Below are 27,265 nucleotides of genomic sequence, written 5' to 3'. Positions count from 1 at the left end.
GAAGAAGAACATTTAGCCAATCTCAAAACATTATTTCAGGTCTTGCGACAAAATGGACTTCGCTTGCAGAAGGACAAATGTGTGTTTTTTGCTCGTGACTTGCCCTACTTGGGACATGTACTCAATGCCCAAGGCATACATCCCAGTCCCGAGCAGCTCCGTGCCATACAAGACTTGCCTTCACCGCAGAATTTGAAGCAGCTACAGAGTGTGCTGGGGAAAATTAACTATTATCACAGACATGTGCCGCATGACTCTTCCATTTCAGTTCCACTTCATCGCTTACGCCGTAAAGGTGTTCCGTTCGTCTGGACGACGGCATGCGAATGCGCCTTTCGCCAGTTGAAATCGGCGTTGCTTTCCAATACTTGCCTTACGCCATTTGATCCCCAGAAGCCCCTTTTGTTGATGGTGGATGCATCGGATTTCGGGATCGGTGCTGTGCTTGCGCACAAAGATGGTTCGCACGATCGCCCTATTGCCTTTGCGTCCAAATTGCTCTCGTTTGCGCAAAGAAATTATTCACAGATCGAGAAAGAAGCATTGTCTCTCGTACTTGGTGTTACAAAGTTTCATGATTTCTTGTATGGTAGTCACTTTACCATCCTCACAGACCACAAACCTTTGACATTGCTTTTTCATCCGACCAAGCCTGTACCTCTACGTACAGCGCAGAAATTCATTCACAGGTCTATTTTCCTCTCGCAGTACCGTTACGATATCTTGTATCGGTCCACTGCTAAGCACGGAAATGCCGATGCGTTGTCCCGTTTGCCTGTTGCTGAGGATAGAGCATTTGATTCCTCCGAACTTGATTGCATGTTCATTGATTCGGAAACCGATGACGTGGTCGAATCGTTTCCGATTGATTTTCATCGTGTAGCTACAGCCACAGCTGCCAACCCTGTCCTTCCTACCGTTCTGCGTTTTGTTGCTACGCAATGGCCCTTGTCAAAGTCACGGATCGGGGATCCGTTGGTTCACCGATTTTTTGCTCACCAGGAGAGACTTGTTGTACGACGTGGTGTTTTGCTGTTGCGTTCTGATAATGATCAGTCCAGGGTCGTGGTCCCACATTCGTTATAGTCCTCTGTCTTACAGCTTCTCCACCAAGGACATTGGGGTATACTGAGAACGAAACAACTTGCTCGTCGGCACTGTACTTGGTTCGGAATCGATGCCGCGATTACGAATATGTGCTCTTCTTGCATGGTGTGTGCCGAACAACAATCACCTCCGCGGAAATTCTTTGCTGGCCTTTGGCAACGCTTACACATCGATTTTGCTGGTCCATTCTGGAATGCTCGATGGTTGGTTGTGGTAGACTCATTCAGTAATTTTCCTTTTGTTATCCGGATGTCTTCCACGACGTCATCTGCCACCATCCAAGCGTTATCTGCTATCTTTTGCATTGAAGGTCTTTCACAGACTATTGTTTCCGACATTGGCCCACAATTCATGTTCGCAGAATTTCAGTCATTCTGCAAGGCCAATGGTATTCAACATCTGACGTCCGTGCCGTTTTTGCCACAGTCAAACGGTGCCGCTGAACGATTGGTCAGGACTTTCAAGTCACAGATGTTGAAGTTGAAAGAGTCGCATTCTCGGGAGGACGCGTTATTGCTCTTTTTGTCCTCGTATCGCTCTCAGTCCCGAGATGGTCGCTCGCCGGCTGAGTTGCTCCACGGTCACCATCATCGAACCTTGATGTCTTTGCTACATCCGCCGCATCAGGTTCCTGTGCAGCGGCAGACACCTGCTTTTGCCCCAGGCGATGTTGTCTACTACCGCCACTACCGGGGTTCACGGTGTTGGCTCGAAGTGCGCATTCTTCGTTGCCTTGGCCGCACTATGTATCTGGTTTTGGAGGCCTCTGGTGAGGTGCGTCGGCATCTCAATCAGCTGCGCCTCTGTCATCGCACGGGATCTGCCGCTCCCCGTCTGCTTTCAGCGACGGTGCTGTCCAGTTAGCACCCTGGGGACCCATCAACTGGCTTGCCTTGGCCCCAGGTGTTACCGACACTGCCTTCCATTTTGCCCTATGGCGACGCGCCGCCGTCTGTTTTCCCGCCGGCGACACCCGCAGTGGACGCATCGCTGCAACCACCGGGCGCCTCCCTGGGTCACGCGCCGCCGATCGCTTCCCGGGACCAGTTGTCCTCCAACATGGAACTCTTGCCCGCTCTGGACCATATGTCGTCTTCATCCGTCGGGTGCCCCGGCCCGATGGAGGTCAACCCTTCGGCCCCTCCTGTCTCTCTGCGGACGCATACACCGCATGTTGGCGTGCACCCTGGATCAGGTTTTCAGTCGTTTCCTAGCTCCCCGCAGTCCGAATGGCAGGCTGCGGGTGGCACAGCCTCACCTGTTGTTAGGTTCCCCACCTCGTCACATACGTCAACCATGGGGTCCTCCCCACGGCGGGCGGAAGCCTTATGCCACAACCGTACGCTGATTTGCGGGGGAGGAATGTGGTGTCACCGCCAGACACCACACTTGCTAGGTGGTAGCCTTTAAATCGGCCGCGGTCCGTTAGTATACGTCGGACCCGCGTGTCGCCACTATCAGTGATTGCAGACCGAGCTCCGCCACACGGCAGGTCTAGAGAGACTTCCTAGCACTCGCCCCAGTGGTACAACCAACTTTGCTAGCGATGGTTCACTGACAAAATACGCTCTCATTTGCCGAGACGATAGTTAGCATAGCCTTCAGTTACGTCATTTGCTACGACCTAGCAAGGCGCCATTACCAGTTACTATTGATACTGAATCATGTACAGTCAAGAGCGACGTTCACCATTAATGGATTAAAGTTAAGTATTCCACCAGCTACATCCGTTTTTTCTAAATTCTAATTTCCTTGTCCTGTTCCAGACCTCACGCCAGCGTGCATGAGCTAAAACGCGTGCCTTTCGGCTTCCTCTAGTAACACGGTGTTGGCTCTCCTGCCAACCACAACAGAGCTTCTCAGAGAGACCAACCTTTCAAACAGGAGTGAAGATCCATACAAGGTCACCAGGCTGGTAGGGAGTTGGGCTAACTGCCTAGCTTGCTCAGCTCTGGTTAGCACCTGGCTGATGTAGTCATCATCCACGTCATCAGGATGTAGCGGAAACACAGTGTCCATTGTCGTAGTCGCCTCACGCCATGCACTAGGAAAAATGGCATAAATCTTGTGGTGTCTTGTTTGGCGGTGTTGTAGGCAAATGTCACAAAAGGTAGCACCTCACCCCAGTTGCTCTGCTCAACACTGATGAACATTGACAGCATGTCGGCCAAGGTCATATTTAGGTGTTCAGTAGGCCTGTTATTTTGCAGACGGTAGGCAGTCGTCTTGTGATGAGTAATGTTGCACCAATGGTTTACCTCTGTCACAAGATTCAGTTGAAAAACATTCCCTCGATCCATAATTAACTACCGTGGGGCACCGAGTTTTAATACAATGTCTTCCACGATGAATTTGGATACCTCGAATACTTTGGCTATTTTCACAGTTTTTATAATGGCATAGCGTGTCAGATAACCAGTGAAAAACATTAATCCAGCTACTGCCACTAGCAGATGTTGGAAATTGTCAGAGGAGGTCAAACCCAACAAGCTAGAAAGGCATTTGGCTGGTGGAACTGGTATGAGTCACCCAGATAGTTTCTGAGGAACTGCCTTTCTCCTCTGGAACTCTCTACAGTGTGACAGATAGTGACGGACACTCCTAAATAAATCTGGTCAGAAAATTCTCGTGTGTATCCTATCATATGTGTTAATAAAGCCTAAATGTCCAGCCTCAGGTGTGTCATGGAATTTCTGTAGAACATCCAAACGCATGTGTTTAGGAATCACTGGTAACCACCTCTTTCCAAAGTGATCGAAGTTTTTCTGGCAAAGTAATCCATTAACTACCTTAAATTGTCCTTTCACATCCTCTGACTGATTTAAGGCAAGAATAATTTGAGGTATCTTGGCATCCCCCTTCTGCTCAGCAGAGAAATCCTGGAGTGCAGTGAGACAGCCACTATCTTCATCAAAGTCTTGATGGTCTTGCACAGGGTTTCAACAGAGACAGTCGGCACCATCGTGTTTTCTTCCACTTTTGTACACTATGGTAATGTCATACTCTTAAAGATGTAGTGCCAACCTGGTGAGTCATCCTGTCAACCAACAAAGTGAATGATGGTCTGTAACAACTGTGAATGGCCTTCCAAAGAGATACTGTCGAAATTTGCTCATGGCTCAGATCACAGAAAGACATTCTTTTTCTGTAGTTGAGTAGTTTCTCTCGGCTTTTGTAGAAGCATAGGCTATAACCTTCTCTTTTCCATCCAAAATATGCACCAGAACAGCACTGATGCCATACCCACTGTCATCTGTGTGTAGTTCTATAGGTGCTCTCTCATCATACAGACCAAGTACAGGGTCAGTTGTCAGAGCTTCTCGCAGCACATCGAAAGAATCTCGTTGAGCACCACCCCAGATAAATTCAGCATTGGCTTTTAACGACTCTTGGAGTGGCAAGGCTTTCATACAAAAGTCTTTGATAAAACAACGGCAGTAAGAACATAATCCAAAGAAGATTCTCACATCACTTAATACTTTGAGAATAGGAAATTCCTTTATAGATCTCACTTTTTCTGGGTCTGGCTGCACACCTTCGTTTGACACAAGGTGTCCCAGTATTCTGATTTCTTTTGCTCCAAAGAGACACTTGAGAATGGCCCTCAGTCTTTTTATATGTTCATGATATGTCTCTGAGAACACTATAATGCCATCTAAATAACAAAGACAAATTGTCCACTTCAGATGACGTAGAAGATTATCCTTCATCTGTTCAAAAGTTGGTGGTGCATTACACAAACCAAACGGCATTACCTTAAACTAATATAGGACCTCAGGGGTGAAGAATGCAGCTTTCTCACTATCAGCCTCATCTACTTTGATTTGCCAGTATCCTGAATACATGTCCATGATTGAGAAAATCTTAGCCCCCTTCAGACAACCTAGTGCATCATCAATTCGTGGAAGGGGTTAAACGTCCTCTTTAGTTATCTTATTAAGCATCCTGTAACCAACACAAAGGTGCCAATTACCATCTTTCTTCCTGATGAGAACCACTGGTGATGACTATGGGCTCTGCGAAGGCTGAATGATGTCATTCTTCATCATTTTCTCTACCTCACTGCGAATTATTTGACATTCCATTGCTGACACGCAATATGCTCTCTGGCTCATTGGTTGATGCTCTCCAGTGCTAATCCGGTGCTTCACCGTTGATTTGTCTAATTGCTCTTCACCTGTAGACTGAAGCATTCAGAGAACTCTTGAAGAATGGCAAGTAGCTTCTTCTGTTGTTCCTTAGTGAGATCTGGTGATAGTTGAGCTAGAAGATCTTGTCTCGTAGTGGAAGCACCAATTTCACCCACGGACTCAGCATGGGAGGTTTCTATGATGCTCAGCTGTTCGGCAATTAATAGCTCAGCATTTACTACACAAATGCGTCTTGGAAGGATCTGCGGTTCTTGGCGACAGTTAACTATCCACAATTCACCAAATCCATTCTTAAACAAGATGACAGAGGCTGGGATGACCAAGTTATTCTTCAGTGGAACGCTTCACTTACATTCCACTACAAGATCCATGGGTTGATGTGTGGCATGGCACGTGACAGTTACCTATCTAGCACTGACTGCAGGAATGATCACTTCATCCAGCACACAGTCTCCATACACTCTGATGCGCATCTTCCTGTCCACAGTATCTCATCTCGTCTACCATAATCTTCGAGTGACTACAATCTATAATTGCCTGAGAAGCTTTCAAAAAGTCCCATCCCAGAATGACATCATGACTACACTCTTGCAAGACGACAAATTCTAAGGGCTATGTATGGCCACTTATACTCACACGAATGACACATCTTCCAGTACATTTTACATATTTCCCATTAGCCACCTTCAGCAGAGATGTTTTGTTGTCGATGAATATGGATTTCCGCAAATGGCGATGGTACTTCTCCGAAATGACTGAATATGATAATCAAATATCTGCCACCTTTCTTGGCAACAGCGCACAACATGTCCCGGTCATCCTCAGTGGAAACAGACTGGTTGGTTATCCTGGGTCCTCCAGACATCAGTCTTCCTTGGTGCCCAAACAGGATGCGGCACTGTAGGAACGTAACTTCACCTGTCTCTCAACTTTTTCACTGTTTTAAAGGGAAATGAGGATGAGAGATCGGGTTCAGTGTCTGTTCCACTTCCTCCCCTATGACCTCTTGAAGCTTCTCTGTTTTTTGCTTGTCGTGCAATCCAAGTGCCTTCTGAACTTCCTCTCTCACTATCTGATGAACACTTGTGACATCAGTTCCTTCCTCCATCACAGAGATCGATACAACGTTTGGAATCCATTCAAACTTCTTGTTTGATGCATTGTCTTGATATACTGGCACCATTTTATGAAGTTGTCTGCTGTCAAAATCTCCTTCAGGAGTAGGGCTTGATACATGTCCTCCAGCAGGGCTTGATACATGTCCTTCATGAGATGTGCAACCGTATCTTCCTCCTCCATTCTAGGATCCACCATTTTACACAGCTCCAAGATGTCTTTAATGTAGGATGCTGTAATTTCTCCTGGATGCTGTGCCCTGCACTTTAATTTATCTTCAGCCTTGCACTTCTGTCGTCATGTGTTGCCGAAATACTTGTGCAGATCCGCCTGTAATACTTCCCAGCTTGTGAACTTCTCATTGTTCTCATACCATTGCTTGGCAGTGCCCTCCAAGTAGAAAAATACGTTGCTCAAACACACAGTGTCCTCCCATTTGTTAAATTTGGCTGTATGCTCATATATCTTCAGCCACTTGTTTGGATCTTAGCCATCGTCACCAGAGAACCTGGAAGGATGTCTCATGTGTTGGCACACACTTGCTGTCATTGTAACATCCTCTTCTTCTTCTGTCTCCGATAGATTGCAATCTGTTGAATATGGCTTGAACTCCAGTTTCTCACTCCGTAAACAGCAGCTCTGTCGTGGCCTGATGGGAGCCACTGTGTTGTCGATAATGTGCGCTACCACATGTTCCAGTACCCAGCGTCTCCACCATAATAATGTCATGTAGAAGAAGGTGTAATTAGATGAATGACGAACACTAACTTCACTTAACAAAGGTTTAGTCAGCACTTTGCACATACAAGAGTGCGGAGTGAACTGCTTCCGCCCAGAACACATACGGTATATATACAGTTACAGAACATTTCAGTACAATGATTCTTGACATTCGTGGATACTTTTAGAATGTTCTCAAACCGAATATAGAAATTAAAATTTTACAGTTCAGGTGAGTTTTGAACTCACGACCCTCCACACAACGGTCTAGTATCATAACCACTACACCACGGTGACAGTGCTTCTCAGTTTCTTCTGCGACAATATTAGCATGTGATTACAAAGGAGGAAATGTGCAAGGCATTTCTGCAACCATACATTACAAAATATCTCGTATTTTCTTAACAGACGTTGCGTAACCCTTGAGAGTGGAAGTGGTGTAAGGATGGACCAGGATGTTGTGTATGCTGGGTGGCCAACAGAATGTAAGTTGGGGCAGGGGAGGGGGGGGGGGGGGGGGGGGGGGGGAGATCTTGGGTAGGAAGTCCCTCATTTCTGGCAATAATGATAGACAATTAAATCCCTGGCAAAGGATACGGGTCAGTTGTTCTACTCCATGATACTGGGTGTGCTCTTTTGTAGCTGCTTTTTTTTGTGGTGTTGGCGGGAGAATATGGATACTGCATGGGAAATATAATTTGTGGACTTAGTCTGAGGGATAGTGCCTGTCTGTGAATGCCCTCTTAAGACCTTCAGCATGCTGGGGAAACAACAACATCTCCTTTGTTCTGTATCCCAAAGGTCTCATGAGAACCTTCATGGAAAGGCACTAGCCCCCAAACATAGTCAACTAACACATTTCCAGTGACTTATCCTCCAAAAATCAGCTCGTCACCCAATATCATCCTGGACTGGAACGACTGAACCAGATCCTTTGCAACAGCTTTGATTATCATCACACCCAAAAGTGAGACATGTTCTACCCAAGATACTACCCACATCTCCTACAGTGGTATTCTTTCACCTACCAAAGCTGTGGAAAATCCAGATCCATCCCTATCCCGTTACTACTCCAATCACCTTGCCACTATCATCATATCCTTGTGAAAGGCCCAGGTGCAAGACTACCCAATTCATCCACCCTGCACATCCTACTGCAGTCCTGTCACAGGCTTGTCCCATCCCATAAGAGAGAGGGTGCAACTTAAAATAGCAGCCATATCATTTGCCAGTGCTCTTGAATTATTGCACAGCTTTTTATGTCACACTGGTAAGGGGACAATAGATCCCGAGATTCGAGGACCCAAATGAGCCCACGGGCTACCATCTGTTCAAGTAACTTGCAAACAACGTTTGTCAGACTAATTGACCGATAGCTTTTGACAAACAGGGGGTTCTTACCAGGCTTAGGGATAGGAACCACAATACTATCCCTCGATTGAGAAGGGAAGTCACGCTGGAGCCAAATACGGTTAAGCATCAGGAGAAGATGATGATGTTGTGGAGCACTAAGATGTTGAAGCAATTGGTTATGAATGGAGTGTGGGCCAGGGGCCGTATCATGAGAAGAAGAAAGTAAAAGGTTCGTTGTACGATTCTGACTGACAAGGGGTAAAACATAAGGTGGAAGCTTCGGCCCACTGTTTCTGGTGAAGGAAAGCAGCCGGATAGGAGGTTGATGCTGATGCTGTTGCAAAATGGGTTGCAAGATGTTCTGTGAGAATCAAAGGGTCCGTGCAAAGGCCATACAGGAGGCCAAGGCCCAGGAGGGTAGACTACCAATGGCAACCTTGGAGAGAGCGAAGTGAAGCCCATACCCATGACATATGGACAGTAGAACTGAGGGAAGAAACAAAGTGTTTCCAACACAACCGTTTGCTATGTTTGATTAAGTAACGGGCTTTGGCATGAAGGTGTTTAAAGGTAATACAATTGGCAGCGGATGGGTGCCTCTTAAGGTGTTGCAAAGCTCGAGGGCAATCACAAATGGCAATGGCAAGGGCCATACTCCACCATGGAACTTGCCAGTGGCGAATGGTCCGGGTGAGCGTGGGATCGCAAGGCTAGCAGGGCGAACAATAGCATCAGACAAATCACGTAGGACGTCATCAATATAACCAGACAGGAAAGACCAATGAAGTACCCTGTCCATCGGGGAGTGGGAAGGGAGTGAGAATCAATGGGAAGTGGTCACTATCACAAAGGTCGTCATATGGGAACCAGTGTAATGAAGGGAGGACGGAGGGAGAAGAAAGAGAAAGATCAATGGCAAAAAGGTACTATGAACAGCACTGAAATGGGTAGGGGAGCCATCATTAAGAAGGTACAAGTCGTGGTCTGCAAGAAACTGGTCTATGAGAAGATCCTAATTAGATGGAAAAATGCACTGCCCCACAAGGGATGATGAGCATTAAAATCCCTGAGGAGGAGGAAGGGAGGAGGAAGTTGCTGAAGGAGGACAGTTAAAGCAGCAGGTGTAAGAGTCCTGTCAGGAGGCAGATGAATATTGCAAACTGTGACCCCAGAGTCCAGGTGGACCCTCACAGCAACCGCTTCCAATGTAGTTTGGAGAGGAATCCATGTGCTATCAACATCCGTACGATCCAATGTACAAACGCCACCAGAGGCCCGCAGGGGGCTGACCCAATTTTGACAGAAAGCACAAAACCCACGGAGGGTCGGTGAGTGATCATCAGTAAAATGAGATTCCTGCAGAACCACACAAGCTGCAGAGTAAAACGAAATAAGGGATTTCAACTCTGGAATGTGATAGTAATATCCATTACAATTCCATTGGATAACCATAGAATGATGATTCAAATGGGGGGTGAACAGGCTAAAGCCAGTCATGCCGCCAGGTCACCATCCATCACCGACACATGTCTGGATCCGTATGCATTTCATTTGCATAGCGTCAGTCCTGATACCACCCACTCCGATCAGGGGCTCTCCCCATGGCGCAACCCAGCCACAGCAAGGGCCGTCTGGCATGGCGGCCATTGCCGGGAGTTATGATGCTCCAGGATGACAAGCAACCTCTCCTAGGCTTATATGAGGTGGTCACAGCTCACGTATCAGAAGTGTGATCCCTGTCTTTTCAGGGGGCTGAACCAAAAGGGTACACAGCGACCCCACCACACCGGCTGGCTACCATGCTGGCTATGTACCCTAGCATCAGACAACGATGTGAAGGAAAAGATGGAAGGAACTAGGAGGGCACACGCCGGAGACACTAGGTAAGGAACTCTTCCCCAAATAGCTCACACTACGGAATAGGAATTTAGTAATGGAGGTCAAACCCCAGAGGGGGTCCAAAAGAATGCCAAAAGGATGAGTTAATTACTCAACAAAACCAAATCTCAAAGCCAACAGAACCAGGAGGATAGCGGGGCGAACATAAACAAGGATACGAAGAGAGGGACAAGTGAGGGCTGAGGGGAAGGAGCGACGGGGAAGGAGCAACGACAGGAAAGGAGGGGAAGGGAAAGGAAATGCAGTCCAGGACAAAAGGAAGACGTCAATAGCTCGGGGCTCCATGCTCGCCACGCACGTACTCACGAAAGGGCCGTGAGTCCCCTGCGGGACTTTCATTGTGCACTGCACCAGCCCTTGTAACTGTGTATCACATACCTAGCCCAAGCAGCTGCCACCCCTCTCTCTTGAATTCCTATCCAGCAAACATCCTGCCTCCCTCCAAGGTAGTAGCTATCTACCACCATCCCTTCTTCCCACCTAAATGTGTGTGCGCGTGTGTGGGCGGGGGGGGGGGGGGGGGGGGGGGGGGGGGGGGGGGTTCAGGGGGGGCAGGGGGGGGAGATTCTCATTTTATTTCAAAAGCTAGGAAGTTCCTCCCTCCCCTCCCCCTTCTGTGTATACCTGGCGACCAGTGCTACTATTCTTTGGTGAATAGTCTCCTTTAATCCTACTTCACATTCAGCCAGAATTTTCCTTAATATACATACGTAATTTGACCAAAGTGTTGTGACAAAACAGGAAAAACAAGGATGTCTCTCTGTTGCATTTTATTTTAGTGCAACAGTATATTACTTTACTTCAGGCACTAATGACCATGATGCCGAGCTTAACAACTTTCTCAGGCTTGTCTAAAAATGACTAAATATCTCAACTATATTCTGATTTGTTATCCTTTACTCAATCCATATTTATATTCCATCAAGGACTTTCCATTCCCACATTTAAATGGGAAGGAAAGATCTATATGTATGAGGACGCAGAGTTTGATAATACAATTGAATAAAACCACCTACCGCTGCTATATGTATCAAGTACTTAGTATTTCACAAGCTTTCACTAGAATGTTGTCAAATGTTAACTACTGAGTGTTATGAGGTTGGCAGGAGTGGGCATATATAAACATGCTCCCAGCCATGATGGTACTAGTAACTAATTTATTGCCATACAAATTAATATATTTGCTTTACATCAGTTTTAACATTGTGAGGACTGAACTCTTAATAATGTTCTGCTTTTATACTACTTCTAAACATTTTGTAAGTAATAAAACTAAAACAGTAAAATGTTTGTTACCTTTTGGTCCAGTGCTCCTCCAACAGCAACATCTGGATGTTCACTGTTTAATGAAACACATGATGGCTCGTAATCTACAGGCAGGCTAAATACTTTCCTGCCTCCTTGGACAACACAAACCTGAATGGAAATCAGAGAATATTCTTAGAATCCATGTATCCTCGTCTGAGAACAGAATATGATAATCCAATTCTTTAAATACATAATGGGATATGGTACAGTATAATGCAGAAAATGATTTAATTGTTGTGGGGAGGTGAGACAAAAGATGACAGAGTTAAAGGAGAAGAAAGAAGGGTGAAGGAAAAGGACTGGAGAGGTCTACGAAAATCACCTAGAACTGCAGATCAGGGAGACTTACCGGACAGGCTGAGAAGGAAAGACTGATTGTCAGGGATTGCACCAAATGAGATTTGAAAACCCAAGAGCTTACAGATGGAAGACAGGGTAACATGCAAAACAGAGATTACTACTAAAACGTCGTGCATGAGTTAACAAGAGTGAAAAGCTAAGTGCATTGTACAGTGCAGTGGTGGGAGGGGGGTGGCGAAAAATAGACAGGTAAGAAAATGGAAGATGTAGAAAATTAAAATGGAGGAAAGAAAGGAGCAGTTACTGTAAAGAAAAGCTGAGCTGGAAGAAATTAACATAAATTAATGGACAGTGGGTGGCAAGAACCAAGTACATGTTGTTGTGCTAGGTTCCACCTGTGGAGGTCTGAGAAACTTGTGTCTGAGGGAAGAAGTCAGATGGCACGTGTGGTGAAACAGGCACTGAGGTCATGACTATCAAGTTGTAGAGCATGCTATGCAACAGGATACTGTGTGTTGCTTGTATAGACCTCTGCCTATGCCCATTCATCCGAACTGTTAATTTGGTGGTGGTCATACCAAATTTAAAGGCCAAACAGTGCTTACACAACAGCTGGTATATGATGTATTATTTCACAGGTGGCTCTCCCTTTGACATTATATGTTTTGCCAGTTACAGGGTTCATGTAAAGTCCATGTAGTACGAAAGATCTATCACTTAGAGTTAACTGAAGTTTTCTGAAATAATATATTGCAAATGTGTCTAAAGGAATAATCTGTATTTATTTCCAATAATTTGATACTGTCTTAGGCAATTTAACATTTAGCTATATTTCAAACTGCAATATTCAGAGAGTCCGCAGTTCATGGTCTCACGGTAGCGTTCGCACTTCCTGAGCACAGGGGTCCCGGTTTCAATTCCCAGCAGGGTAAAGGATTTTCACCTGCCCCGAGATTACTGGGAGTAATAGTGTCATCTTCATTATCATCATTCATCCTCATTATGGTCAGGGGAAGGCAACGGCTTACCACCTCCATTAGGACCTGCATAGTATGGCATTGTGGGTCTCCTGCATTGTTCCCCAACGCTCTGTCAAGAAGCATGGCACTTCATTTCCACTATTCAGAGAAGAAGTAGTCTATTAAGTCCAAAAAGCCATGGTCAGGAACTACAATGAACTAAATCATCTTCCACAATTACAGCTCAGCTGCAAACTAAAACTTTAAAAATTAAACATAAGCTATGTAAGAAGTATTACGTTCTGGCAACCTGGTGCCAGGACAAAGAACAATTAAGGCTTGAAGTGATTCAAATTCATTAATGAATACTAATGATAATAATAATAATGATAATAATAACCAGCAAATCCAAATTATTAAGGAAGAACTGTAAATTTTAAATAAAAAATTTGTTTGACAATATTACATATATCCTTGACAACCGAGTAAATAACAGAACATCAAGAAGTAGTGTGTAGCTGACTGCACACTGAAAGCCAAATGCTAAAAAGGGAAACAGTTTGCCAATAAATATATTTAATGTAAACAGCAAAGGCCATGTCACAGAAGAATACTAAGTCTATGAAATGAGGATTTGTGGTCATTACTTCTACAGGTGACAACTGTATTCAACAGGTTTCCAGCAACTAGCGGTATTAACAGCAGTTGTTTGGGACCTAAAACTATATGGCCTCTCCAACAGCAGCAATGTAACTTTCTCATCATCATCATCATCATCATCATCATGCAACATGCTGCTTAACCAGGTTTGATGAGCTTCATTGAAGGCAAGTTGACTTAAACAAATGTTTTGGTTATAGTGAATGTCAGTGTAGTTCAAGTTGATTTTGTTTGCCAACAAAGTTTTAGATGAAGTCACCCACACTTTCACACTTGTTGATTGGAGAATGAGGAGTTAAGGGGGGAAGGAGTTAAAGGGGGGAAGGAGTTAAAGGGGGGGGAAGGAGTTAAAGGGGGGAGAGGAGTTAAAGGGGGGGAGAGGAGTTAAAGGGGGGGAGAGGAGTTAAAGGGGGGGAGAGGAGTTAAAGGGGGGGAGAGGAGTTAAAGGGGGGGAGAGGAGTTAAAGGGGGGGAGAGTTAAGGGGGGTAGAGGTAAGGGGGGTAGAGGTAAGGGGGGTAGAGGTAAGGGGGGTAGAGGTAAGGGGGGTAGAGGTAAGGGGGGTAGAGGTAAGGGGGGTAGAGGTAAGGGAAGAGGTAAGGGACAAGTAAGAAGGGGCATTGGGAGCAGGGAGGGAAGGGAAGGGGCAACGGGGGGGGAAGGGTTGGGAGCAACGGGGGGGAGGGAGGGGGGCAACGGGGGGAAAGGAGGAGGCAACGGGGGGGAGGGAGGGGGCAACGGGGGGAAGGGAGGGGGCAACGGGGGGGAAGGGAGGGGGCAACGGGGGGGAAGGGAGGGGGCAACGGGGGGGAAGGGAGGGGGCAACGGGGGGGGAGGGAGGGGGCAACGGGGGGTGAGGGAGGGGGCAACGGGGGGGTGAGGGAGGGGGCAACGGGGGGGAAGGGACGGGGCAACGGGGGGAAGGGAGGGGGCAACGGGGGGAAGGGAGGGGGCAACGGGGGGGGAAGGGAGGGGGCAACGGGGGGAAGGGAGGGGGCAACGGGGGGGGAAGGGAGGGGGCAACGGGGGGAAGGGAGGGGGCAACGGGGGGAAGGGAGGGGGCAACGGGGGGAAGGGAGGGGGCAACGGGGGGAAGGGAGGGGGCAACGGGGGGAAGGGAGGGGGCAACGGGGGGAAGGGAGGGGGCAACGGGGGGAAGGGAGGGGGCAACGGGGGGAAGGGAGGTGGCAACGGGGGGTGCAACGGGGGGAAGGGAGGGGGCAACGGGGGGTGCAACGGGGGGAAGGGAGGGGGCAACGGGGGGTGCAACGGGGGGAAGGGGGGTGCAACGGGGGGAAGGGGGGTGCAACGGGGGGAAGGGGGGTGCAACGGGGGGAAGGGGGGTGCAACGGGGGGAAGGGGGGTGCAACGGGGGGAAGGGGGGTGCAACGGGGGGAAGGGGGGTGCAACGGGGGGAAGGGGGGTGCAACGGGGGGAAGGGGGGTGCAACGGGGGGAAGGGGGGGCAATGGGGGGAAGGGAGGGGGCAACGGGGGGAAGGGGGGGGCAACAGGGGGAAGAGAGGGGGCAAAAAAGGAGAGGAATAGGAAAAGACAAACGGATGCATTGGCAGAGGGTTGCAAATAAACAGGTTGGGAGAAGGGAATCGGTAGGAGATGATAGGACAGAGGGAATGGAAACTGTTGGGTGAAAAGTGTAGGGACAGTATGTTACCAAAGGTTGAGGGTGGGATGATTACGGGAGCATAGAACATATTGTCCAGGTTAACTCCCATCTGTGCATCCCCACTCCCTCAGCATACTGAGCAAGGGAGTCTTTGCCACCGCAAAGGAAGTCCCAGATGCAAAACGTGCGTATCCACCTAACCAGCACTTCCTATTCCAATCCTGGCACAGATTTATCCTATCCCAGCAGGGGCTGGCTCACCCGTGAAAGTAGCCTTCTTATTTACCATCTCTGCTGCTATCATTGCACAGCTTTTTATATTGGTGTGGCTACCAACCAGCTGTCCACCAGGATGAGGACCCACTGCCACTGCCAAACTGTTGCAAAGAGCAAGCAAACAACCATGTGGCACAGCATGCAGCTGAACACAAAATATTTGATTTCAATGGCTGATTCACTGGCCATGCCATCTGGATCCTTTGCTCCACCACCACCTATTCTGAATTGCTCAGATGGGAGTTAACCTTACAACACAGCCACTGCTCCCATAATTATCCTGACCTCAACCTACGGTAACATACGGTCACCACGCCCTCCTTCCAACAATTTCCAGCCACTTGTCCTACCATCTATTCCCCATTGTCATCTCTCATTCAGTTTATTTGCAGCCCTGAGACAACGCATCCATCCATCTCTTCCCATTCCTCTCCTTTTTTTCCCCACCTTCCAACTCCACAACCACCTGATGCTCCACTTGCTAGCAGTCCCTGCACAATCCACCAGATAACATTCGTCTCTCTCTCTCTCTCTCTCTCTCTCTCTCTCCCCACCCATACACTACTATCCCAAACCCTAACCCTACCCCTACCCCTACCCCTACCCCTTCCTCACCCCTCCAGATTTCTGCTTTCATACCACATGATGCTGCATTACAGCCTGAAATGCTGGAGTTGGTAGTCGTGTGTGTGTGTGTGTGTGTGTGTGTGTGTGTGTGTGTGTGTGTGCGCGTGGGGGGGGGGGGGGGGGGGGAAGGGCAGAGGTTGCAAATGGTGCTTGTGTATGATTGTCTTTTACCGACAAAGGCTGTAGTTGACAGCTATATGAGAGTGTCTTAATTGTGCCTGTCTGCAACTTGATGTGTCTTTTTTTATGAAAAGTAGTAGTCTGCCTTTTTCTACATTGATGATATTCCAACAAGGAGTTTCCATTGTTTAATTTTTCCCCAAACAGCGTTCATCCATGCTACAACTCCGTGAAGTTTTCCTTTGTTATTATCCTCTACAGGATTACTCTTCTGTGGCTATTCTCTCTCTTCTTTCCTGTATTCACAACCTTCCAAAGTGAATCTGCTTCTGAACTTCACTGCATCAACTACCATCCACGCACAACACAGGCTTCGTGACCACGCAGTTTATTCGTGTGTTAGCCAATGCCCTGGAATACTTCCTCTGATAGTTACAATTACATTACATTTATTTGCATTGATCCTAATTCGTCCTTCATCCTGATGTTCTTCAGCCTTTTGTTTTCCACACCTGCCTGTGCCACAAACTTTTGATTCTTGACCTAAGCCCCCTCTCTCTTTGCTTATCGCAACATACACACACTCCCATATGTCACTCCTCCTTTTCACCCACATTTCTGTATGATTTTAACATATTTGTGTTCATCTTTAAGTGGTTTCTTGTGGTTCCATGTATTTTTACTATCTGTGTCTTTTTGCTTAACTGCATGTTTCCTGCATATCTTTAAGTATTGTTATTTATCTTTATGCATCTTTTTGCTTATTCATCTCCTCTCACAACCATCAACAGCTATATTGCCGATTTCTATATCATTCCCATTCCTTTACACCATTGATGCCACAATGGTTCTGTGCTCCACCTTTATGCACCAGTTCAGAAAATATCTCTTTTCCTGGCTAAAACCCAGTCTCACATTCTGTTTCTCAAATGCTGCCTAAACCATAGAATCCACCCAAATGGCCTAACTGTAAGGATTCCTTTCTCTGCATCCCACCCCTCCTTTCACTATGACCTGTGAGCTAGACCTTTCAGATTCTGCCAATCCATGGCTCTCACAGATCTGGTACTGCAAAAACACATCTCCGTGGCACAGGCATCCCAGAACCACCTGTGCTTCCTCCGCAAGATACTGCAATCCCTACTCCATACATCACGTCTCCAAAATTAAATCCCTCCTTCTCCAGCACCCGAAGGAGGATTCCAGATACCACTTTCATAAGTTATGCATCCTGCTGACACCCTACTGCCACTTAGGGGCACCACTATCCAACTACTATTTTACCCACAGTGTTACTCCACGTCCACCCCTCAAAGCAGTGAAACCCTGCCTACCTTTTTCAACTTGCCACATCCCACAAAACTCCCAATCAACCCTTCATCAAATTGAAACCCAGAGACAAAAGATTCTTGTAAGACTGTTGTTTACCTTTCCACTAAAACCCTTAGTTCCACAAAAGTTTCAGTCCTATCTAAAGGCCTCACCTTTGTCCTACACCCGAACCATCAAAGACTTACTCTCCTCCTCTTGATCTCTGCAATGGAAGCACTTCTTTGCTGCAAATCCCTCCAACCAAAACCACCCTAATTCTAACACTGAACCCTGCCTCTTCCAGTTCACACCACCATCCGACAGTGATTCTCCTCCTAACAACCCACTGGTCACCTTCCAGGAATTCCTTACCTTCAACTTAGCCTAACCATCCTTTCCCAGGTCCCTTTCTCAGAACATGAACCTTTCAGTAGAAGAAAGAACAGCCATACCCAACCTCAAAATTAATCCTGACCTACTCATCCTACCTCAGACAACAGATCCACCACTGTTGTTCGGAATCTCGGTGACTACCTGGTAGAAGGACCTGGAAGTCCAACACACACTCCAAGCCCTGCTTAAACCCTTAGGCCCATCCCAGAACATCTCCTCTGAATCTATTTTCCTCCTCACCCTTATGACACCCTACACACCCACCTTCTACATGCTCCCCAAAATCCACAAGCCCAACAATCCTGGACATCCTGTTATGGCTGGTTATTGTGCCCCCACTGAAAGAATTTTGGCCCTCACTCACCAACACCTCTCACTAACTGCCCGTAATCTAGCCTTCCACGTCAAAGACACCTATCACTTCCTTCATCGATTCTCCACCATCCCCCATCCCTTTACCTCCTGGATCCCTAATCGTCATTGTTGATGCCACCTTCCTATCCACCAACACCCCTCATGCCCATAGTCTTGCTCCTATAAAACACTACCTTTCCCGATATTCTTCAGACTCCAAACCCACTACCTGATTCCTCATACACCTTACTAACTTTATGCTAACCCACAACTACTTTTCCTTTGAAGGGTAAGTATATAAACAAATCTGCAGCACAGCTATGGGCACCTACCTGCATGGCACCCTCCTATGTCAACCTTTTTATGGGCCATGTAGAGACCTTCCTAGCCTCCCAAAACACCAAACCCCCCACTCTGGTACAGGTTCATTGATGATATCACCATGGTCTGGACTCAGGCCAAGACACCCTATCTTCGTTCCTTCACAACCTCAACAACTTCTCTCCACTCCACTTCACATGGCCCGCAGCAACCCAGCATGCCACCTTCCTAGATAAAAATAAATAGATGTTAACCATCTCCTCCCTGATGACTCCACACACCTCTGTCCACATTAAGCCCACCAACCAGCTGTCATCTCTTTCACACAAAAATATCCCTTTCACACAGTCTGACTACCCAGGGCCAGCGTATCTGCTGTGACAAAAAATCCGTTGCTCAGTGTGCTGAGGGTCTCACCAAGGCCTTCAAAGACAGACCCTATCTCCTAGGCATAGACTGCAAACAGATTTCCCATGTCATTTCCCCTCACACCCCCAATTCTGCCACCATCCGCAAGAACTAGTCATACAAAAGAGCATTCCCTTTAGCACTCAGCACAGCCCTGGACAGGAACAACTGAACCACATCCTTTTCCAGGCCTTGACTCCCATCATCGTGCCCTGAAATGAGGGGGACCCCACCCAAGATACTTCCTACCCCTCCTAAAGTGGTGTTCCGTTGCTCACCCAGCCTCCACAACATCCTAGTTGCTCCCTACGCCATTCAGAATCTCAACTCCTTGCCACAAGGATCATATCCCTGTGGAAGACCCAGTTGCAAAATCTGCCCAATCCACTCAACCAGCACTTCCTGTTTGTCCAAAAACAGGTTTATCCTACCGCACCAGGGACATGTCACTTCTGAAAGTAGCCATGTCATTTACCAGCTCTGGTGAAATTGTTCCACAGTTTTTATATTGGTATGACAACCAACCAGCCGTCCACCAGGATGAACGGCCACCGCCACTGCCAAACTGTGCACACCATGCAGATGAACGTCACACACTTGAGATCAATGGCAGCTTCACTACCTGTGCCATCAGCAACCTACCCTCCACTACTTTCTTTTATGAACTGCACAGACTGAAGTTATCCCTACAACAAATTCTCTGCTCCTGTAGTTATTTTGGCCTCGACCTTCAGTAACATACTCTCCCCACGCCCTCCACCAACAGTTTTCACCTCATCTCTCCTATAATCTGCTCACCATTTTCATCTCCCACCCTATTTATTTACAGCCTTCTGGCAACAAACCCACTTGCCTTTCCCCACTTCTCTCCTTTTTCCCCTACCTCCTTGCCCCACAACCTCCTGATGCTTTACCTGTTGGCAGTCTAGTCCTTGCACACTCCACCAGACAGCGTTCATCTCTCTCTCTCTCTCTCTCTCTCTCTCTCTCTCTCTCTCTCTCTCTCTGTCCACCCGTACACTACTATCCCTATCCCTTCCCCTTGACATGTCTTCCAATGAATTAGTGACACATATGATGTAGCTTCTTCATGTAATGTTAAAATTCTTGTGTACTCTGTGGTAAATCTGCTAGAAACTACCGACGAGTGCTGCATGGATGGCAGAGTGTCCAAAATACGAAAGAGGGAATATTCTCCGCACATAAACTAACTACTAGGTAAATAGCCAAGACAGAGAATGCTATGACAAACATGAAGAAAGAGATTATGCAAGGACATCTATTTTTATGCGTACACTCTTAGGAATGATGAGGAAAGTAAAAGATGATATAGAAACATAACAAGCGGCCCAAGTTTTGGAAGATGTACTGGTGAAAGAGATTAAATTGGTGGCCAATATCATTATAACAAAAATAAAGAACAATGTCTGAAAATGTACAGCCATTCCATAACACATTAGCCTTGAAGGAAAATTAAGCTGTGATAACAATAAAACATTTTAAGGAGTTTACCAGCAATGTTTCTTACACGATAAAGCCATATGCTTTTTGTGTGTGTGTGTGTGTGTGTGTGTGTGTGTGTGTGTGTGTGTGTGTGTGTGTGTGTGTGCGCGCGCGCGCGCGCGTGCACGATCGAGCGTGGAGGTGGGGGTGCAACTTTTTTTTCCATACTGTATGTGAAATGTCAGTCTGAAACATACAACAACCACATTAGTAGGTGTACGGCTTACAATAATGCAAATATTTCTAGTACTGATATACAAAGCAATAGTTCTTATATGCACACCTCTTTCACTGTGCCTGCTACAATTGTCTCTCCTTTGATATCCATACCACGTGGCTGGGAACCAAGTTTCACATCAGTTGGAAGATATGTTTTAGTTGCAATATCAACCTGCTTGATACTGTCATCAATTCCACAGGTGTAAAGAAAATTATCCACTGCTTTCATGCCATTAATTTGATTTCCATGTCCCTTTCCTTCAATTCTGTCATTCTCTCCTGAAACAATTTTAAAATAATGTTAAAACAGAATTTATAACAAAAGACTACATCTTTTATTCATTAGCCAAATTTTTGTTTCTGTGAACATTTATGACTAATTAAAATTGTGGAGTCTGGAAGGTACACGGGAAAACAAGTTACAAGTCAAAATTTCCGGTTGGTATCTCAGGTGTGCTAAACAGCACTACTGATAGCACACCAATTTCCATACTTTCATGTGCAGAATGAAGTATTTGTCTTTTACACATTTTTTACTTGTCACAAATGGCAATAATTTATTACAGTTTTCACACAGAATTACAGAACATAATTGAAAATAACATCACTAATTGAAAATAACATCACTAATTGAAAATAACATCACTAATTGAAAATAACATCACTAATTGAAAATAACATCACTAATTGAAAATAATAATTGAAAAAGTTGCAGTTACAACACACTAAAAAAACTAGCATAAGATTACAAGGGTACCTCCTTCTGAGGTCATGAAAAATAGTTCCATTCTGTATAAAAGGGAGTTGTGTGAAATTTCGACTTTTCGACTCAGTTAAGAGGGAGGAGATCCCTTGAGTCTTCAAATCTGCAAAATCCAGGAACAAAAGGGGGGGGGGGGGAGATTACCTCTGCCTGATAAATTCCTTGATTAACTAATGTGAGCAGGTTTCAGTCTCCTAAGCTGAATACATTCTCGTTTCACAGATGACACTAGGAGGTTGAAGTGGTGGATTAATTATCCCATCCCACCCCAGGTAGAGAGCCATTCTTTCTGATGACCCAAACTACAATATTCCACTTCTCTTTCATTTTTCAAATGCAGGTAGCAGTTTTAAGTACAACGAGATAATCAGCAATTCAATTAATGGAGAGCTTTTATTTGTTTGTGTATCAGCCACCTGAAATAACTGCCATCTGTCACACCAATATTAGTAGTTTTATTATACAATTTGTGGGCGTGCAAGTTAAGTGTGTATCAAAGTGCTACTGTTTTTGAGTGAAGCACTATCTCAAGAAATATCTTTCTGTGGCCCTCAGGCTATCCTTCTGGATGCTAGAAGCTGTTTACCACCTGAAAACACTGCCATTCCAGGATGAATTTGAATTAGCACCAAAATAAGGGGGCACCATTTTTTTACCACCGAAATAAAGGTGCACATTTTTTTTTATATTTGTATTTTCTTTGTTTGTGTCCATATCAAAGTATGGTTCTTTATAACTTCACAGATATCAGGTGGTCGACTGTGATCTCCTGTGTCACACTACAAAAACTCAAATATTGTTTTGGTACCAATTTCCTGAATCTGCTGCCTTTTTGTTTTTTTAATCTAAATTTGTATTCTAAATTTAAAATGAATCATATCATTGTGCAGAAACATCAGACAAAAATATTAAAAGAGTTCAAGTAGGAATGAATCAAATTATAGAAATTACCAATACTGGGATTAGACACTTTGTTCCTAATAGAACAGTTCTAATCTACATCATATTTCGCTTGAGTAACGAGTTCTTTATGACAAATTCTTTGCAATGGAACTAAATTGAAGATTTTTCAACACACTACTCAGTCAATAAACCAAAAAATAAAAAATAATATCATCATATTTTTTAAATTTTATTGCCTGCTCATGCAGACCAAGCATGCTTGTGCACCCTCTACTCACAATTGCTCCATTTTATGATGCAAGAGCAGGAACAGCAGTTGACAACATAATGATGGACAATAGCCAACTACACTCCTGGAAATGGAAAAAAGAACACATTGACACCGGTGTGTCAGACCCACCATACTTGCTCCGGACACTGCGAGAGGGCTGTACAAGCAATGATCACACGCACGGCACAGCGGACACACCAGGAACCGCGGTGTTGGCCGTCGAATGGCGCTAGCTGCGCAGCATTTGTGCACCGCCGCTGTCAGTGTCAGCCAGTTTGCCGTGGCATACGGAGCTCCATCGCAGTCTTTAACACTGGTAGCATGCCGCGACAGCGTGGACGTGAACCGTATGTGCAGTTGACGGACTTTGAGCGAGGGCGTATAGTGGGCATGCGGGAGGCCGGGTGGACGTACCGCCGAATTGCTCAACACGTGGGGCCTGAGGTCTCCACAGTACATCGATGTTGTCGCCAGTGGTCGGCGGAAGGTGCACGTGCCCGTCGATCTGGGACTGGACCGCAGCGACGCACGGATGCACACCAAGACCGTAGGATCCTACGCAGTGCCGTAGGGGACCGCACCGCCACTTCCCAGCAAATTAGGGACACTGTTGCTCCTGGGGTATCGGCGCGGACCATTCGCAACCGTCTCCATGAAGCTGGGCTACGGTCCCGCACACCGTTAGGCCATCTTCCGCTCACGCCCCAACATCGTGCAGCCCGCCTCCAGTGGTGTCGCGACAGGCGTGAATGGAGGGACGAATGAAGACGTGTCGTCTTCAGCGATGAGAGTCGCTTCTGCCTTGGTGCTAATGATGGTCGTATGCGTGTTTGGCGCCGTGCAGGTGAGCGCCACAATCAGGACTGCATACGACCGAGGCACACAGGGCCAACACCCGGCATCATGGTGTGGGGAGCGATCTCCTACACTGGCCGTACACCACTGGTGATCGTCGAGGGGACACTGAATAGTGCACAGTACATCCAAACCGTCATCGAACCCATCGTTCTACCATTCCTAGACCGGCAAGGGAACTTGCTGTTCCAACAGGACAATGCACGTCCGCATGTATCCCGTGCCACCCAACGTGCTCTAGAAGATGTAAGTCAACTACCCTGGCCAGCAAGATCTCCGGATCTGTCCCCCATTGAGCATGTTTGGGACTGGATGAAGCGTCGTCTCACGCGGTCTGCACGTCCAGCACGAACGCTGGTCCAACTGAGGCGCCAGGTGGAAATGGCATGGCAAGCCGTTCCGCAGGACTACATCCAGCATCTCTATGATCATCTCCATGGGAGAATAGCAGCCTGCATTGCTGCGAAAGGTGGATATACACTGTACTAGTGCCGACATTGTGCATGCTCTGTTGCCTGTGTCTATGTGCCTGTGGTTCTGTCAGTGTGATCATGTGATGTATCTGACCCCAGGAATGTGTCAATAAAGTTTCCCCTTCCTGGGACAATGAATTCACGGTGTTCTTATTTCAATTTCCAGGAGTGTATTTGATGTGTTGTTTTTCGTAACAATATATTGAGTATACTTTTATAACTTTTTAGATTTAGAAATAATTTTACACTTTATTGTTTTCTGGATTTTTAGCTCTGATAATGAATCATAAGAGTCAAAACTAATAATCTGTCGTGTCCATCACAGGCAAGTGAAACATTGTGAATAAAAAATTTTACAGTTACAGTTATAAATTATCCAACAGATGTGTCAGGCTTAAGACAGAGAAGCCGTCCGTGCTGCAGATCATATTTGAGCAATGTCATAAGTTTCCAGGGGATAAAAAGAGAGGCTTATTAAAAAATATGAATTACAAAAGCGATTTTCTCATCAAATTATTCCCCCACAAAAACAGTGCACATACTAGTACTGATGAATGTGTATTAAAATTGGTACTGCAGTACGAATAATTAAATTGAAAATAATAATGTTTAGCAGTTACTTGTGTACTATATTTTTTAAATGAAAGTAAAAAGTGAGCATTTTTCTTGTAATCAAACTTGAAAAAACAAGACACACTTCAGTTATTCCCACTAATGTGATTCCTTTCATTACATACCCATGTCAATTGCAGCAAGGCCATCAACGGAAAGGTAAAGTTTGTTTTTATTTGTTTACATTACTATACAATCACATGGAAGAAAAGTTCAGTATATGATACAATAAAAAGTATCCTCTGGCATGCATTTCATAGTGTTTCAAAGAATATAGATGTACATTTAGACCTGGGGCATCGGTTGTGAGTTACAACATTTCTGGTGAACACTGTTCATGCAAACATTGGGTGTATATGGAAAATAGGCCACAATTGTTCCTTTTCTATGAGCTACAATGTACTTCCTTTTCAAAATGACGAGTATTGCTACTTTTTCACAACATCTTTCAGTAGAAAACACGGTATTGCATTGTGACCAAGAGCCACGCCAATTAACATGTCCCAAGTAGCAGGAATAAATGAAACTTATTTACTCTCAATAATAGAATACAACAATACAGTCATTTGGACATTAATCAACACTACTTGGTCCCAGTTGACCGACATTCACTGACGTAGCACTAGAAGAGTCCCGACAAGGGCAACATTGATGCAGCCATATTGGTAGAGGATGTTCTAGGAGAGATGGCCTGGTAAGGCAGAAGCTCGTGGCCAGTTGGAGGTAGCATATATGCTGTAGACATGTGGACAGATGGGCTTTGTTAGACAGGCCATGGGTGCAGCCAGCATGATCCAGGAGCAATGGGGAGTTGTACACTGACAGGTCACGGGTACAGCAGACATCGAGTCCAGCGTGGATAATTATGATGAGACAAAAAGCGAAGACTCGGACACTATGGGAGCTCCAATTGAGGTACCATGGAGGATCAGCAGTTGGACTGGAGTGTCTCCCAATACCAACTGGCTCTGGTTGGCTGGGCAGTGTCCTTTATAACTGCCCAGTGGAAGAATACTTCCACGATGACAGGTGGGCATGTGATCTGCAGAAAAATTGGTGCTTTTGCCACAAAGCACTGATTGTGGCTCCTCTCTCAGTAAAGCTGGTTCTACATGTTACCACATTTCTGCAGGAGATATAGTTGACAACAAACATGGTGTGCTGATGTCATTATCATACAGTTTATTGTGCATCTCTTGTGGTGGTGTTGCCAGTGGCCCAGAGAGGTGGACGCCCACAGTACACATCTGAGTTGTGTTAATAGTGTATCCCAAGGGGATACTGTATGAGGAAAGTTACTACGTGTAGATTTTCCATACAAGGATTTCCCAGTATATCCACAGGGAAAGGCGAAACAGCAGAAATTCTGCACAAGAACTACTGATTGAGTTTACTAGTTTTGTTTACACCTTCAAAACAAAGAATTATCAAATTCCACTGGCATTTCAAACCCCTTACCAACACTTCATGCTGGACGAATATGGTATATTTTTCGAAGACTATCAACTGAATATGTTCAAACTTAGAATCTGAATGATTCATATAAATGCATCTTTGGTTCTGTAACAGTAACAGATGTAATACATGTTTGGAGAAAATAGGTGCCACATCATATTGACCACAAAATCTATATTTAAATTTCCTTATCATTTCAGTCACACTCTAACTACATCCATATGCTGAAGGAACATCTAGCCATAAAGACCCAATTTCAGTGAGGAAGACAGTCCAGAAGTTATTTCAGGTATGCCACATCTTGTTCATGTCACCCATTGGTGATTAAACCCTGTAGAGCTACTACACTAAAGGATGTTGATGATGACGTTTGGTTTGTGGGCAGTCAACTGCGTGGTCATCAGTGCCCTTACGAAGTCCCATTTTTTTTTTTTTTTCTTTTTTACGCTCCAGTTCTTTTACATAGTCTAATCTAGCCACTGTCACAATGATGATGAAGATGATGACAATGATGATGAAAACAACACAAACACTCAGTCCCCGGGCAGGGAAAATCCCCAACCCAGTTGGGAATCGAACCTGGGATCCCTTGATCCAGCAGCAGCAACGCTATCCACTAGACTATGAACTGCGGACAAGCTGCAAGGATGTTGACTGTTACATTTCAATCGCTGCTCTAAATAGTCTTACACACTGAAACTTCCTGGCAGATTAAAACTGTGTGCCTGACCGAGACTCGAACTCGGGAGTCCCGAGTTCGAGTCTCGGTCGGGCACACAGTTTTAATCTGCCAGGAAGTTTCATATCAGCGCACACTCCGCTGCAGAGTGAAAATCTCATTCTGGAAACATCCCCCAGGCTGTGGCTAAGCCATGTCTCCGCATTATTCTTTCTTTCAGGAGTGCTAGTTCTGCAAGGTTCGCAGCAGAGCTTCTGTAAAGTTTGGAAGGTACGAGACGAGGTACTGGCAGAAGTAAAGCTGTGAGTACCGGGCGTGAGTCGTGCTACGGTAGCTCAGTTGGTAGAGCACTTGCCCGCGAAAGGCAAAGGTCCCGAGTTCGAGTCTCGGTCGGGCACACAGTTTTAATCTGCCAGGAAGTTTCATATCAGCGCACACTCCGCTGCAGAGTGAAAATCTCATTCTGGAGTCTTAGACACTTTCTATGACATTAAAATTGGGTAATTTAACAGACCTTGTGTGATAGG

The 27,265-nt window shown here is 45.9% G+C and overlaps 1 protein-coding gene across 1 annotated transcript in view; it reads right to left on the bottom strand.

Moving 5' to 3' along the window:
• The window catches only part of LOC126469690 (actin-interacting protein 1), a 166,407-nt gene that overhangs the window by 47,244 nt on the left and 91,898 nt on the right, over positions 1 to 27,265 (bottom strand). Inside the window, exons 10-11 of the mRNA XM_050096856.1 lie at positions 20,792 to 21,006; positions 11,643 to 11,762 (exon numbers count right to left, since the gene is read on the bottom strand). Of these exons, the coding sequence (XP_049952813.1) occupies positions 11,643 to 11,762; positions 20,792 to 21,006 (335 nt within the window). The remainder of the gene's footprint in view (positions 1 to 11,642; positions 11,763 to 20,791; positions 21,007 to 27,265) is intronic.

This window comes from Schistocerca serialis, chromosome 1, assembly GCF_023864345.2.
Source record: "Schistocerca serialis cubense isolate TAMUIC-IGC-003099 chromosome 1, iqSchSeri2.2, whole genome shotgun sequence".
Lineage (NCBI taxonomy): Eukaryota > Metazoa > Arthropoda > Insecta > Orthoptera > Acrididae > Schistocerca > Schistocerca serialis.
Note: the sequence above shows the minus strand (reverse complement) of the source record. Positions and strands in the feature narration are given on the sequence as shown.